This window comes from Astyanax mexicanus, chromosome 5, assembly GCF_023375975.1.
Source record: "Astyanax mexicanus isolate ESR-SI-001 chromosome 5, AstMex3_surface, whole genome shotgun sequence".
In the NCBI taxonomy this organism is placed as follows: Eukaryota; Metazoa; Chordata; class Actinopteri; order Characiformes; family Acestrorhamphidae; genus Astyanax; species Astyanax mexicanus.
In genome coordinates, this window is record NC_064412.1 from 20875227 (window position 1) to 20892781 (window position 17555).

Below are 17555 nucleotides of genomic sequence, written 5' to 3' on the forward strand. Positions count from 1 at the left end.
ACTCACCCATTGTGCAAATAAATGATAGCAGGAGCTAATAGAAAAGATAGAGTCTTTGCCTAATGTGCAAATAAATGTTAAGCAAACTTTACCTTATATTTTTGAGTGTTAAATGTCCAATTTAGCTACATTTTACTCCTTATTTGGAGTAAATTCTATTTAAACAAAGTAAATGCTATTATGTATTCTATTAGCTGCTGTATTTATAGCACGTCCCAAGATGCATTGCATCTTCAGTTTCACAACAGAACATCATTAAACATACAGATATTTACTGTATGATTTAACTGTAAAAAAAAAACAAAAAAAAAACAGAAAAATACAGAAATTGTTCCTGCAGATACACCAGTCTTCTAACCTTGTTCCTAAAGGACTCTGTGTGCTTCATATTTCAGTGTTCTTCCTGATCCAAACACACCTGAACCTACTAATTAGCCAAATTATCTCCTCCTGATGTGGGTATTGAGCAAAAAAAAACAGGAAAGTGTGCTGTACAGGAGGTACTCCAGCACCAGGACCGGGAACCTTATAGGCTTATAGGTTATATATCCTGTTTATCATGTAGATGAGAACAGGCTGTGCTTTGAAATGATCATTCAGATGAGTCCAGAACTGTCTGATGCCTGTGTGTATGTGTGTGTGCACTATGAAATGGTACACTTGAATGCAACAGCAAAACAAGGTGAGTGTGAAAATGACGGAGCTGGCATCTGGCAGGGGGGTAATTGAGGAACAGAGGAACAGTGTGTTTACCAACAGCACTTATAGCCTCTCCTTTGTTTTTACAGGTAAATCCAGTATACTGCAGAAACACAGGCAGGACACAGTGCAAGAAAACAAAGGTAAATACTTACTGTACTATTAAACAATTTACATCTCTCTTTAGACATAAAACACTCAAATTAAGATATCAAAACTCCAGTTTAGCAAGATGCCACTGTTGGGCTCTTGAGCAAAAGCCCTTAAAATACAAGGCTCCTGGTAGGGGTTGCAGGACTAGTAATTTTTTCTTGTCGACTGAGGCTGGGAATGCGCATTGTTTTGGATTTATTCACGATCATTCTTTGTTGAATTGATTAAGAATATTGCAGTTACAAGAGACATGCCTGTTGTATTTCAAATAGATATTTTTGCACTGAAATCAATTTTTTTTCTCATTAATATTTCTAAAAAATATTTAAGTAAAATTGAATTTTAAAGCAAATTAAGAAGAATTTTTATTTACTAGAATTTAATAGAATTGTTGGGCAAATGAATCGGTATAGCAAAGAAAAAAAAAGTTAGATCAATTTCCCTTTTAGTTGTTGGGACTTGATGATTTAAGTCATGTTAACTTACTTAACCTTACTTAACCTTTTTAAGGTAACCAGTTTTCTATATTTTTTTTAAGTAAATTTAACTTATCTGGACTTAAGTCTGTTTTACATCAATTTTTTTCTAAATGTTTCTCAACTGTTTTGAGTTAGCTGAACATTTGTGGGCACATATACATTCAAACTGAGATCTTTGAGTTGAACCAGTTTCTAAATATTAAGTGTATTCTGTTGTCATTGGCAAAAAAAGCCATTATTCATTGGCTTTTGTCACAATCTATTTGTATACTGGGTGTGTCCAACAGTTTCTGACTAACACTCACCATCAGTGTGTAGTGATCCCCCCCCAGGTTTGTGTGTAAACAACTTTATATAATAATTGCAACAAACTTAAACAGGTAAGATAGTATAGTTACTTAAACTTAAAATGTTAAATGATAATTACTAAAAATCAAATTCTCGAATCAAATGATTGAGTAGGCTTAACTTATTAGGGTTTACAGTGTACACTGTAAAGTGTAACATCAATACTCTCGCAAGTAAAATTAGTTAGTGTTACTTATATCATAATATCCAAATGATTGAACTCATGTCATTTTAGTAAAGTTCTAATTGTGCAAGAAAGACGCCTATAACTAAATGCATTTGAGTAAACGCCACCTTTTCCAGCTCTTCATTGTGCATGTGCAGAAAAGTGCTGTGGGAGAACTTTCCAGATATTAAAATTGCTTTTTGTCTTTTGGTGAATTTTATATTACATAATGTAGCATCGTGATAATAACCCATGCATATACCCTATTGGCTCCTGGCATCATTTATTTGCATAATGGCCGTGTCCCTCACCACTAACTTACCATCAGGGTGCAGGTTTGCCCACCAGGGCTACCTTCACTTGGGTATTCTATTACTTTTCATCCAGTGGCTGACTGCCCTCATTCAGTGTTGTATGTTTAAAGGGTTAGTTTTATCATTCCAGTTGGAAAATAAGGTATCAATTCAATCAGAAAAAGTTTTTTTCAGTTTTTTTCTAAATGACCAATAGACAGGAAATATATTATGTGTTGACTACTAACCCAAGGGAAGGTAACCATTATCAACAAGACTACACACTGATGGTGAGATGGGATGGAGGGGAAAACCATTATTATGAAAATATATTATGTAAGAAACCCATAGCTAGCATAGTATAAAGTTGTCTTTTCACCATGTGTGTCTCTCTGTCGTCAGACAGGTGAATTATACTATGAGCATTTGTTTAATAACTGCCCTTCCCCTGCCCTTCCAGACAAACACATGGCCTAAACAATGTACTTATGTGTATCTATTTGTTTGAATGTATATTACGTCTTGTTTTTAAAGCTTTTTACATCATCGTCCTTACATCATCATCCTTACATATAGCACTGAAATCAATTCGAATGGTTTATGTAAATATTCCTCACTTGTTTTTAGTCAGACGTTTCCTTGTGCAGGGCATTGTCTGAAATCTGCTGATCTTCCTCTCTCTGACGGAAGGATCTGTTAAAACACGTCAGTGCTTTCAATTACTCACATTGGAGTTGGCTATAAGCAAATAAGCTCTTTTCTTATAGGATTTCCCACAGTAAAGCACTGCTTTCTATTTTTGAGGACCCTTACCCTGACTTGAGTAAAACTATGCAAATGTGTAGAAATACTTTATACTAAACAGCTAACCAATGTCAAAAATGTTTCTAACAATATGCCCATTGGTATACTGTAAAAGAAATATTTATTATTTATTATTTACTATTAAATAATTTACAGTAACATTTATGGCAGTGATTTACAAGGTTATTTCTATTACAGAGGTGGACCAGTGTGTTAGGAGTCTTGCCCAACTACTCTTATTGGTGTAGCACAGCTTAGTCACCCAGATTGGGAATTGAACAATAAAATAAATAAATGCCTAAAATAGATCACTCTGTGTGCAATACATCTATATAATATATGAGTTTTACCTTTTGAACGGAATTACTGAAATAAAGTAACTTTTAATTAAATTATTTTTTTTTGAGATACACTTTATGTGCAAAGAACCCTTTTTAAGTTTAAACAAGTCAGTACATTTGTTTTTATTATAGTTCTTGACATTTATCAGTGGACCTTTATAAATATATAAATCATTGATCCATGCACTCTTAAAAGTAATTCTGTGTTTTAGTCAGGAGAACTAATATTATCAAGTTGAGTGAACTTATCGGCCAGTACAACTCAATAAAATGAGTTCAGAGAACTTCAACCTGAAAACGTAAAAATGTTTGTTGAGCCAATGAACAAATGTGATTTGAACCAACTTTTACTATGCTACATGTGTCAATGCTTTTTCTACAGTGTTGGTTCATGCAGCTTTCCTATAGGCTCCTGGTACCATATATTTGCATATTGGGTGTGGCCTCTCCCTTACTTGCCATCTTTGTGTTGTCTGTTGCCCAAAGCTACCTTATCCTGGGTGTACAGTAATACAATATATGAATTGATTGATTGGCAGTTAAGTAATAATGAGCTAAATATATTATGTATATATAGTAAATAAACTAAATTATTGAAGTCCACAGAACTTAATTATCTTTTTGTTGTGTGAACTCTTGAGCAAAAATGCAATATATTTACAACTTAACCAATCTAAATGATAATTTGATTGAGTTAAGTTGAATGAACTTAAAATTCTATATATTTACAACTTAACTGAGTCAAAGCAAAAAGATGACTCAACTGAGTTAAGTTAAGCCAGTGAATATTTTTTTTACAGTGGCATTGCTCAGAACATCAAACATTTGAAGCACCTTTATTTTAAAGAGTGTGAGTTTCACTACAGTACAGTTTCTTCTTTCCGGAATGAACTTAGCCAGGTCTTGATTTGTTGCACTGCACGTGCAGATGTACAAACAAGTCACATCTTGATGATGATTTGATTAGTTAAAGGAAATGTCTGGAATTATATTTAAAGCATGTGTTCAGTTCTCTCTAATGCAGTTACACTGTTTCTATTAATCCAGATTAGAGAACTGTCTGGAAGTGAAGGATAATTCTAAATAAACATTTCTGAAGCAGATTTTCCCCACAGCATGGTGAAATTATTTGTTTAAATTAATTAATGAACATATCGAGATCTGGTCGTAGACAACAGCTCTTTACCTGGTATAGCTGGCCTACGCTGCATGTTATTACCATTCATGAGATTTTCACACTACATGAATGTGTTCATAGCCTTTAGATCACTGCTATGGTGTAATACTGTGTTTATTAGTAGAAAGCATGGAAGCACATAGCAAACATATTTTGGTGGATTTGGGACAGCCTTGCAGTTGTTGTGTATCCTGTTTCACATCAGGTTTTCTCATGAAAACACATGGTAATAGCATACTCACGCGTTACCCAAGAGACTGTTTACACCTTGCATCAACGTGCGTTACTGACTGCGGGATCACTTTCTGATTTGATTTGCTGTAAAAGTTTATAGGTCTGGTGAAACTTCACAGCACAACAAGGTGCTTGGCAACAAAATAAGTGATCAAAAATAGAAGAAAAAAAACAGCAGCACTGGTTGACTGGAGAATTTCGGTGTGTTTTGTCACTCAGGCCTTAATCAGGGTGAAAATAATTAATAATTAGAATAGTTAATAATATCCCAGAACACTGCAAATACTGAAGGTCACACAATCAGCCAATAAGAAGCTGACAGTTCAACTTCTGAAGTCCTTCTGAAATTCACTGCAGGACTTTAAAGAAGTTTTAGGTGAAAGTTGTTCTTTTGTGGAATTAAGTTGTCAGCGTCTCATTGGCTGATTATGTGACCTTTAGTGCTTGGAGTGTTCTGATTGGCTGTTTTGTAATAAAGTATGTTTTAAAAACTGAGATGTTATTAACTTTTGTCTTTTAACCCTGATAAAGTTTTTTTTTTTCTTTTCTTTTCTTTTCTTTTCTTTTCTTTTCTTTTCTTTTCTTTCTTTCTTTCTTTCTTTTCTTTTCTTTCCTTTCTTTTCTTTTCTTTTCTTTTCTAATAATACAGACATTTTCCAGTCAACAAGTTTTGCAATTTCTTTTCTATTTTTGATTTGGTTAGTTTTTTTTTGTGAATGCTACACTGTAAACCTATACGTTGTTTGTTAAGTCTGTTTTACATTAAATTGGAGATTTCTAAACAATACTCAACTATTTTGAGTTAGTTAAACATTTGTGGGCACATATACACTTAAACTGAGATCTTTGAGTTTAACCAACTTATAATTAACTGAGTTTAGTCTCTTCCCATTGGCAGCTTATTTTCCACTGGCTTCTGTCACAATCTATTTGCATACTGGGTGTGTCCAACAGTTTCTGACACTCGCCATCAGTGTGTACTGATTCCCCCTGGGCTACAGCTATTAATGGAAAAATATGGTTTAGGGCGTATTGGCTTTTTAATAACATTAACAAGAGGTAAAAAAAAAATACTGTTTACATTAACTAAATAAAAAATCTAGTTTACATTGCTGGAAATATCTGTAGCTAAAACTGTGAGGAAAGGTAATTAAGTACAGTAAGTACCTTTTTCAGAGTATTATATAAAGGACTAAATTACAAAAAATAATATATAAATAAATAAAAAATGCTATACCACAGTAGAATACCTTTAATTGCTGACAACCGTTTTTTTTTTTTTTTTTTTTACAGGGAATTATTTTTAAAGGGGTTCTGGCAGTAATAGTCACATCACCTTCAAAATGTCATCACATGTCACCAAAAGCTCACATTTCTTCCTTAATCTGATGGCTAATATGACTCTTACTTAACGCAGCTGCTCTATATCTGCATGTTGTTATGCACTACACTGCTGCCTCATAATTGACTGATCAGATAATCCAATGGATAAGCAGGTGAACAGGGCAGAATACAACACAGATGAGAGAAAGAAAACATGGGTACATTTACCAAAGAGAGATTAAGATTTTTGTAGGCTATATTTTCCTTTAAATGGAAAGTCACCATTAAAAAGTACTGCATTTTCCAAGACATTGGCTTTATCCCAGTGTGAGAAACTGCCCTCAAGTGTTACATTCAGAAATCTCAAGAGAAGAAACAAAAATACAATTATAACACGTCTCAGAAAGAAAGTACTATTGTATCTTGCCAAAGTTAAAGCAGACATGATCCAGACAAGGAACACATTCATGCAATTAAGGTGTAAACAAGCTCTAATTGTGTGAAAAGTGGTGCAAAAAAATGGAGAAAATATTTCTCTGAGAAATAAGCCATTGTTCTTTTTGCACTGAGCACCTTTTGCCCAGGACATCTATCTAAGCCTGGTGGGTTTTTGGAGGTCAGCATAAAAAGCACATAATCCTTGTTGTCCCTAATACATAGCAGCAAATTACATTTATATTCCGTGTAGTGTATGTCTACTCTCATCTGGCAAAGCTGAGGGCAGACGGTAGTCTGGGAATTGTTTAGTAGTTCTCTTGAAACAAACGTTAAAAAGCAGGCCAGCAAAAATCTTTCCCTAAACCCAATATCAGTGTGGGTTCCCAGTTTGGGTCTGTTTATTTTAGGCACCATGCTGCAATAGCAGAACAATGTGATTAATAACTGAGTCATCATCATGTGACCTTTACTGCTGCGAGGTATCTAACCTGATAGCCAACTGGCCATAAAATAAATAAAATGCTCTGATATGGCCCACGGTGTGTTATTTACTCTCCTGGCTCCCAGTTGTATGTAATGTAAAGGTCAGAGGTGAGTTCAGCCCATTTTGTTTATTGCTCAGAGTTATCTCAGCATGCTCTTCTATTACTGTGTTTGGTCTGTAATATTTCCTCCTGTGTGGTCTTTTATCCTGGCATCCTCTTTAATTCATTATCTGACCTTTTTGTTTTCCAGATCCACAACCATGAAAACCAGACTTGGATGCTTGTCCAATAAATCCGACTCATGCAGCGACTTCTCAGAATTTTTGCCTCCTGGGCCAGAAAGATCAGCAAGATACCTAAAGTAAGTATTCTCTAAAAAGTGATTTTGTGTTTTAGTCAGAAGAACTAATATTATCAAGTTAAGTGAATTTACAGGCCAGTACAACTCAATAAAATGAGTTCAGAGAACTTAAAATGCTTGTTGAGCCAATAAAAAAAAAAAATCAACCAGTATACTTTTAGTATACTGCAAGTGTCATTAGTCTTTCTACAGTGTTGGTTCATACAGCTTTCCCATTAGGCTCCTGGCACCATATATTTGCATATTGGGTGTGGCCTTTCCCTTACTTACCATCTTTGTGTGGTCTGCTGCCCAAAGCTACCTTATCCTACGCATAAACTAGGGTAATGTATGTCTTGATTATAGCCTTAGTGTTGTAGGCTGTAAGACCAAGCTACCTTTATCCCGTGTTCTTCCTTGTCACAGTATATTGCTTGCACTTGTAATGCTTATTATTGTGCCATTGCAATATTATACTATTAGTATTGGCAGGTATTTAAAAATATATAAAGTTAAATTTGTTAAGACTGCGGTAACTGTAAAAAAAATGAGTTAGTTAAACTATTGTGTGAACAAAACTAAATTCAATTAAATAAACGTAACTGTTTCTAGTTATCATCTAGCTTTGATTGAGTTAAGATCAATACAATTAAAATTTGTTTATATTTACAACTATACTGAGTCAAAGAACATTTATGAGTAAAATTTTGCCAATAAATATTTTATCAGTGTATAGATTAATGACGATTCAATAAACACTAAAGAATGTAATTAATAAGGACACTCAAATCCAAAGTCAAGTCCTAAATCTTACGGTATGTGTCCACTAGCACTTTTCTTCAACACATTTGGTCTGTGACGTTTTTGAATTAAAAAAAAAGGAGCATAAGTAGGCAAAATCCATATTCCATATTCCATTTTAGCTTATTTTCCTTGGCTAACAGGCACCTGCGTGGTGTGTGGTGCTGGTATGTGTGTGATGTCGCTGCCTACTCTTCCCCAATTGGCTGGGTACAGCCAAGTCATTTGAGTAAAGTTGAACTCTGCTGAACTTTTTTGCCGGACGTCTCTCTATTGTAATTATTAGGATGCATCAAGTGGTAGTGGACACATACAGTCAAACTTTAAGTCACAGTCAGGTCAACAAATATAACACCATTCCAATAGCTAACACCACTGAAGAATTTTATTTGTAGTATATTAAACGGACAATAATCTAAGCTTGTATTTATTCCAACTATAATACTATGCAGGATTTTTCATTATTCCATTAAATTAACCAATAAACCACCAAGTCAAAGTAAAGGTAAAGTCAAACTCTACTCAAGTCTTGTTGATTTGAAGAGTTCAGCCACAAGTTATCAAATCATGTGACTCAAGTCCACACTTTATGTAAATTCAATAGCACTGTGGAAATGTACTCATGTAATCATGTTTTCTGTCTCTTCAGGTTGTCCCCAGATGAGGTGACTAAATGGGCAGATTCATTTGATGTTCTTCTGTCAAACAAGTGTAAGTTATGCTGATCACTTCTGAAAAATTAAACTGAGATCATTTCTCGCCAATCGTGCAAATCCAACAGCTCAGCACTGCATTTCAAAGCATGTGTTTATTTACTCATACTTTAATATTTCATGTAAGTTTACTATAACCAATTCCTGTATTTTTTACAGTACTTGTGCATAAGATAACTGCAAAAAAGAGACATATCTATTTTTGTCAAAATGTACTAAAAAAGCTTTTAATACTGTTATTAATTTTCCTCTGTTCTTATTATACAGTAATAAGCTGTAATTCTTGTCCGCAGTAAATTATTGTAATTTGTAAATCATTTATTGGCTCATAATTTGCTGTGAAATGTACAGAAAAACCTTTTACCTACAGACACATTTCATTCAAAACATAAATGTATTCAAGATGGCTCAGAACAATGATTCAGTTTCCCAAACATGACTTCTGATATGGATAAAAATATATCAGCTGTTTGCTTGCTTGTATCAGCTGTATCCTTGGTTGTCTCTCTGCTCTTATATAAGACATTCACTCTTTATACTGATGTAGAGGATTTTTATTTCACACTGAATCATGCATTTGGCAGAGAACGCTGTCAATCTCACTCAAAATGACAGATTTAATTTACTGGGTCTGTCTCCAGCATCAATTAGAACAGCATGTCTGTATCCTTTTACTGGGACTCACACCTCTTTCACAGTTCAGAAAAAAAACACACAAGTAGCCTCTTGCTGTGCAGCGAGAAGCAAATCAAGATCACACTGAAAGACAGCTCAGAATCTCTGTAAAAGTGGAGTAAATGCTGGTCAGTGGTGCTGCAAGTGTAAAACATTCACTGGAACAAAAACGATAAAGAAAACTAATAAGATAAAGACAAATTATTGTAAAGCAAGGAATGTCATAATGGTATCATAATGTTGTGTGTTGTGCTGGTATGAGTGGATCTGACACAGCATTGCTACTAGAGTTTTTAAACACTCCAAAAGCCTAGTGTCCACTCTATAAGACACTCCTACCTAGCTGCTCCACCATGTAGATGTAAAGTTAGAGACAGAAGCTCTGAATCTGCTGCTGCACAGTTTCTGTGGGTCATTCTCTAGTCTTTCATCAGTGCTTACAGGCTGCTGTTGTACAGTTGTAAAACTGTAGAATACAGTGCATGATGGGATGCAACTGTAATATGTAATATTAATATTGGGATGCAACTGTAATATAAAACAACTGTAATATTTGAGGGAAAAAATAAGGAATGTTCTGCTTAGTTGTGAGACTAAACACCAGGCAACAAACACATAAATCTACCACATGTAGACCCAATTATAGACTGTAAACATTAACATATAATATCTGCCTAAAACATTTTTACTAGCGTTTTTTTTTTCACCCCATATTGCAATGAAATATTACCTGAAATGAACAGCTTAGACACACTAAAATAATTTCCCAGTATGTTGCACAAAAGTTCATCTTCCACACAGTCAACATCTTTCCTATTGGCTCTTGACATCCTTTATTTGCATGATGGGTGTGTCCCTTAACCTTTACTCACCATCACAGTGGACGCATGCATAATGGGGCTACCTAGTCTTGGGTGTACATTAATGTTACTAATGTAAATAACCTTTGGCTAGTTTATACTAGGCCATAATGTTTTAGGTCACAGGTCCAAGTTGCATTTTTTTTTACTGTAAAAGTGTTAAGCATTAGCTTTACAACATCCCTGTTTTTGGCTATAATATTATGCTGTATATACTTAAACTACAGATGGCAAATGTAATGAAATAATTCATTATTAAGTTAACTGTTATAATATATTTATATTAATGTATTTATATTTGAAAAAAACTAATCTAAAAAAAAGCTGTAATTATTTTTTTGTTATATAGTAGTATGCTGTGATTATTCTCCACAGTGAACGACTGCAATTTTACAATCCTTTAACTTACTGTAAAATTTATAGGAAACTTTTAACTGTGCAAATACATTTAATCAGGAGGGAAAAGCGTAAAACTTATTATCTACACAAAAAAAGTCCAATTAATGATGTGCTGGCTTGTTTTGGTTTGTCGAGATTTTACTGAATAAGTAATGTTTATTATTGGACACATCAATTTTTTTTATCTCAAAAAGCAATGTGGGCTGATGTGCTTCAACCAGAAACATAGCATGTAGCTTGAGAGTGCTATGCAGGAAAAACGAAAAGAGAAATATCTCATATCGTCGCTGTCCAATTAAAAACACTTATCTCCAAAACAGCAACTTTACAGGAGAGAAAAAGCCTTGTAAACTTTCAATGGAAGTCAATGTAAAAATAGTTTATTTCAGGTCATTTTGAAGAGTTTCTATTGGTCCATTCATCAAGAAGTTTTGGCACAGTGTAAGAGACAGTTTGTCTGTTCAAATTATGTAGTAAATTAAAAATAAACAAAAATGGAGATAAGTGTTTTTCATAGGACAGCGACGATATAGTATGCCATTAATGTATACTGACTATAATAAATGGACTGATTGAGTTGAGCCTTAATGTCCATAACACATGTAGTATTTCAGTGTCTTTTAGCAACAGAGATGCAGGTAAAGATGTCACTGTCTTGTTGGGTTTGCAGGGCTTTGACACAGCCGAGAGAAAACAGAACTATTTGTTCCTTTGGTAGCCAGGGGACACAATGGCACTGTTCTCACTTCTTGATTGCCCTTTTATTGAATTTTCGGAACAGCACTGTAATTACATTTACCAGCTCTAGCACTCGTATGAGATTTAATTGTATCTGAACGAACTGGCCCTCACAAACAAGCCTGAAACAGGCACAGGACGTATGCCTTTTGTCCTGAAAGGTCCTGAATACATATCGTGGAATCAATCAATATTTTCTGAGAAGAGCCTTTTGAAAATATGATTCAAAGCTTGCATTATTGTTCTCCCGGGTGAAACATCTAAAACCAGGAAATACCTCTCAGACTGAGCTGTTAGAATATGATATAATGCATTTCAAATAACATTTACAAAGGATCAGTGTTTGTTAGACCCATGCTGAGCTCCACTTCAGCAAGAACGAAAAAAAAAATAAATAAATAAAAATCTCTGATTGATGAATGTGAGTGTAGCACTCCCCTAAATAATAGGAAATAATGAGCAGTCCACATGCTGGGATACTAGCACTAAACAAACAGCCCCCTGCGTAAGGACGGATGAGGAGGAAACAACAAAACTCCAGAAAATCAACTGGCAAAACATGACCTCCTGACATGCTGTCAGAGATGCCTCCTAGATAAATGAGAACAACAACAGTTGTGCCCTTGTGAGCATTTCCTGTAACCAACGCAGCCCCGTCCCAAAAAATGCAACTACGTGTAACCTCTGATGAATGTGATTCGGGTTTTGAGGCATCTACTAAATAATCAATGTTCTAGATCTTGAGATATAATTGTCATGTTTGCTTATTTTCTGAATAAAGTGTATTTTTGTTTCTCAGATGGCCTAGCAGTGTTCCGAGCGTTCCTCAAAACAGAGTTCAGCGATGAGAACATTGAGTTCTGGTTGGCCTGCGAGGACTACAAAAAGATCAAATCACCTGCTAAACTGGTGTCCAAAGCCAACAAGATCTACAATGAATTCATTGACGTAAAGGCACCTAGAGAGGTATGTAAAACAATCATTAAGCTCTGACCAATCACATCTCAATAGTGAGCTTCCATTCCTTAACTGACCACACAAAAAAATATATAACTGTGCAACACCCAAAAAAAAAAAAAACTTGCTCTTACAGCGTACAGCACTACATACAAGCATTTAGCCATTATATAAATCTTCCCTCAGCAGCTAAGAGGAGATACTCTGAGGGAAACAACTTCACAATGATAATGAGGTAGGAGGTCACGCCCTTTATGTGTAATAGTGGAGACGGCAACCAATGGGAAGAGTGTGAGACTGTGTGACTGACAGGAAAACTGTGATCTGATGTGATATCGTAACTTCTAAAATGAAGTAAAAAAATATTAATTGAGTTACACTATATTTTGATGGTGTTTAAGAATGTAATGGATTAGCTTTGAGGTAAACTAATAAAAAAAAAACAGGATTGAACCGAAAGTCATAGCTTTTCATTAAACTCACATAAAAATGTAAATAGATTGTGCCAGAAGCCAATAGAAAAGAAGCACCCAATGGTATCAGACTAAACACAGTTATTATAGGTTGGTTCAACCCAAAGATCTCAGTTTAAAAATGTTCAAAATGTTCACTGTAAACCCAGAAGATGTTTGAACTCAAATGATTTAAGTCTGTCTGTCTAAACAAAACTCAACTATTTTGAGTTAGTTGACCATTTGTGGGCACATATACACACTCTAAAAAGTGATTCTGTGTTTTAGTCAGTGGAAACCAATATTATTAAGTGGAGTGAACTTATCGGCCAGTATAACTCAATAAAATGAGTTCAGAGAACTTCAACCTGAAAACTTAAAAAGGTTGGTTGAACCAATGAAAAAATGTGATTTGAACCAACTTTTAGTCACTACCTGTGTCAATGCTTTTTCTAGAGTGTTGGTTCATGCAGCTTTCCTATAGACTCCTAGCAACATATATCTGCATATTGGGTGTGGCCTCTTCCTTACTTACCATCTTTGTGTTGTCTGTTGCCCAAAGCTACCTTATCCTGGGCGTGCAATATTATAATGTAATTTGATTGCCAGGCCTCAGTGTTTTTGGGCTGTAAGAGCACATTAACTTTATTCTGTGTTTCTAGTGATCACAGTATGCTGGCTTTGAGCTACAGAGTTCACTCTTTGCTGAGTTTACTCCAGTATTATACTGTCAGTATTTGCAGTTAAATAATAATATACCAAATATGTTGAGAATACCACATTGAGTTAACTCAGCCTTTTAAGGCAGCAGGAGAACTTATATTGCTGAGTTTAAACAACTTGAAATGTTTTCCATTGTACTTTAAAATTATGAAGCACGTAATTAAGTTGGATAAACTGGATAATTTAAGTTGATTTGCCTTAAATTTAAGTTGAGGTAATGAAAACTGTCAACTTGAAAGTAATCAAATAATTACGTTGAGCTAACTTAAAGGAATTGTGTTGATCTAACTTGTTTACTTAATTTGTAAAAAACTTAATTTATTTATGTGTTACCAATTGAAGTAATTTTTTTAAGTTGGTCCAACAATTCTCTTTTTTCAGTGCACTTAAACGGAGATCTTTGAATTGAACCAACTTATTATAACTAAGTTTAGTCTGTTGCCATTGGCAGCTTCTTTTCCATTGGCTTCTGTCACAATCTATTTACATCCAACAGTTTCTGACTAACACTCACCATCAGTGTGTAGTGATTCCCTCTGGGCTACCTTAGAAATAAATCAAGTTCCCCTTTAGTTGAAATAACTTGATTTTTAACTCAAGTTTTAAAGTATTTGTGCAAACCTTCTGCCTTAAAAAAATAAGTAAACTCAATTTATAGTACAACAAAAAAAAAGTTAAATCAACTTCCCGTTTAGTTGTAATAACTTGATATTCTAAGTCATGCTAACTTAAGTTTTCATTAACCATTACTTAACTTTTTTAAGGCAACCGGTTTCCCCAATTTTTTAAAGTAAGTTTAGCTTATCTGGGCTTACAGTGTACAAAGTAGTTGAATGATGTTTAGAAATAACCAATTTTATGTAAAACAGACTTTTGGGTCTACAGTAGTGTAGTTACAGTCTGTTTATACACTTCATAAAAGATGATCATGTGCAATGAACCTGTCTGATTACCTTCCATCAAGGTCAACATAGACTTCCGGACCAGACAAGACACCAAACAGAAGCTTCTGGAACCAACCTCATCCAGTCTTAACGAAATCCAAGCGAAGGTGTACAGCCTCATGGAGAAAGACTCCTATCCTCGGTTCCTGCGTTCAAAGTGCTACCAGGATCTGCTGAACAGAACTCAGATGTACTGTCAGAGGAAATCTGTTTAAAAATGGAGTCTCTTGGTTATTCTGCTTGTGTGTAAAAACCTATGGAGATGTTAGAACAGACCTTTACTGTTATACATATCAAAGACGTTCCTGGGGTTACTGAATAAGTAATTGAATATGCATTGTAGAACTGTGAAGCTAGATTGCACTTGTATAGAGTATTACCTACCTATTAACTGTTACTGTGCTCCTGCACATGTGTTTTTAACTATCCCCCTCCCAATGTAGATCCATGTATCTTTATACAGTATAAGCATGTGTATTAAAAGCACATCAAACTGACTGAAGCACATAGGTCAGTGGTTCTCAGTTCCGATGTTGGGCCACCAGTCACTGCACAAACACACTGCTCAGTGTTTTGGAAATTGCCAGGTGAGCTGAGTCAGGTGCATCAAAGCAAACACACAAAAAAAACGTGTAGTGCATGAATTCATCACGTCTGGAAAAGAGAATTATGGGGCTGAAAGAATAACACTTCAGAACTCGTCAAATGTTACTGTTACTGTGAATAGTATGGTTAAAAAAAGAAGATGACCTAGCTTTCAAAAGGAATAGGATTAAACATCGAACATTCGTATCAATGTTTTAAGCAAGATTAGTGCATTGTGCAAATTTAGAGTAAAAAAAAGACATAAGCACCATGAACAAAATTGAGAACCTGAAAAGATTTAGCTCTCAGATACAATTTTCCCAGTTTTTAACTTCCTGAGACCTTTCCTTGGTGTACATTTTTCATTTCTCCTAATTATTTATGATTAGTAGGACTTAAAAACACATATAGTAAAAACAAATATAAAAACTAAACTAAAATGTTTTTGTTTAAGAAGTCAATCCTCATATAGGGACAGTAGTTTATGTAAACATATTTTTTTTACTATGCCAATTGGCATCAGAGGGACCCAGATAATCAAAAACAAACTTGAGTAAGTAAATAAACTAGTTTCAAACTAAACATTTTATGGGAATTTTTACCTAGCCCATGTTTCAGTTATGACTGGCTGTAGAAACTTTTGACTGGGATTCCCGCCATCTCGTTTCCAATCAATTGATTGTAATGTTGTCATGTGACACTAGATGGTACAGACAGTGTCATCATATGTGGCTAAAGGGTCAATGTTTTGAAAAATTCAAGATTAAGAATCATTGTACAGAGAAGCAGACATATAACATACCCATATAAGGACACAGAGTCTCATAATTCTCTATGTATGGCTACATGTTGATGCCAAAATCAAAGTTTGAAAGACTTTTTTTAACGTTTTCCAAATATAAGCAACCATGTTCTCCTCTAAGCAAATGCCTAGTTTTGGAATCATGTCTTGTAGATGAAGATGAATTTAAAAACAAAGATTCTTTCAGGCTGCAAAAAGAAACATGTTTAAAGAAAAAGGTCCAGATTTGAATGGACCACATCTTGCTTGAAAATGTATAGATATTTGTGTTTATTTTGATCAATTTTGACATAATTTTATCCATTTTGACAATTAGGTCATCTTTAATTTCTCCAGATGTTCACAATAACAGACACTTTGACCAGGTGTGCCCAAACCTTTGCACTGTACATATAGTAAGAATGCTATAGTAAGCATTGTGTTATTCAGTACTGATGTGTTGCTGCATGTAGCCTTGGCCTGCTGACCTCATGCATTAATTCAGTTCTATTTTTGCCTGATCGAATCTTCTTTCAAATGTTATGGTATCGTTTTGTCAGTGTTGATTTGTTGCAAAAAATAAAAGAATAAAAGTGTGTCCTTCCTTGAAAGTGTCATTTTCTTTTTTTTTCTACGAACGACCGAACCCATCTGACATGTTATGCGCATAGGAAACTAGGACAAGCCTCAATATTCAATATTCTCACAAGATTGACCATTTTACTTCATATACGAATGTGAGTCACTTTAAAGCTGAATGCCAATGACCAAATATGGGACAGAGAGTCTTCTTTTGAGCAGACCCAGCCTGTGTGCATATGTAGGTCAGCTTAGAGTAAACAGAGTACAGTTTTATCACAGTCAGCCTAACAACAATACTAACAGTTCATTCTAGTATCAAGTCAAGTCAAGTCAAGTAGTTTTATTGTCAATGCTGCATATGTACAGGACATACATAGAATTGAAATTACGTTACTCTCCTTCCCAATTTTACAGCAAGTACAGATAATGGATAATAAAGAAAAATAAAGAAAAAGGGGAGACACTATGTGTACAATACAGCAGCAGGGACACAGACATACATGAGACAGAACAAGGTGCAGTAGTGGTGGGGGTAAAATAGATATATAAATAGAAATAAAAAGAAATAAATATATAATCTAAATCTAAATGAGTGGGAGACACTATATGTACAATACAACAAAAACACAATAGACATTTGTGAGACAGAAGATAATAGTGCAATATTAATGGTGATTAAGATCAAGTGACAATATAAATAGAACCCGTATAACAGTAGTGCCGTATAACAATCAACTTCTATTTTAATCTGTGGCTGTTCTTCTTGTGGCCAATAATACTAGATAGCAAATAAAGAGAAGTGGTAATAGAATACTCTGATACTGATGTTAGGATAAATGAACTACTTTTCTCTACTTGAGTAAGAAAAGTTAATTTTAAATGTATTGTGCATGTTTGTATGTAGTCACTACCTTTTTTGAAATCCAGCATTGAAATTACTATTGGTATTATGTATTTGGCATTGTCTGTCAGACAGATATTTTGCATTAGAGGATTAAGCTGACCCAAAAAGCCAGGAAGCAGACGGGCCACAAAAGGTTGATCTGAGTTGATTAAGTCTTAATT

General features: G+C 34.6%; 1 protein-coding gene across 2 annotated transcripts in view; it reads left to right on the forward strand.

Annotated features, from left to right (window-relative positions):
- rgs8 (regulator of G protein signaling 8) overlaps window positions 1–16519 on the forward strand; it is a 32178-nt gene extending 15659 nt beyond the window's left edge. The window contains exons 2-6 of one of the 2 annotated variants that reach the window (XM_022675826.2): window positions 789–842; window positions 7191–7301; window positions 8731–8792; window positions 12266–12432; window positions 14563–16519. In XM_022675826.2, coding sequence (XP_022531547.1) covers window positions 7201–7301; window positions 8731–8792; window positions 12266–12432; window positions 14563–14757 — 525 coding nt within the window. In that variant the 5' untranslated portion in view covers window positions 789–842; window positions 7191–7200 and the 3' untranslated portion in view covers window positions 14758–16519. The remainder of the gene's footprint in view (window positions 1–788; window positions 843–7190; window positions 7302–8730; window positions 8793–12265; window positions 12433–14562) is intronic. The other variant, XM_049479806.1, reaches the window with a different exon arrangement.
- Window positions 16520–17555: the final 1036 nt, after the last annotated feature.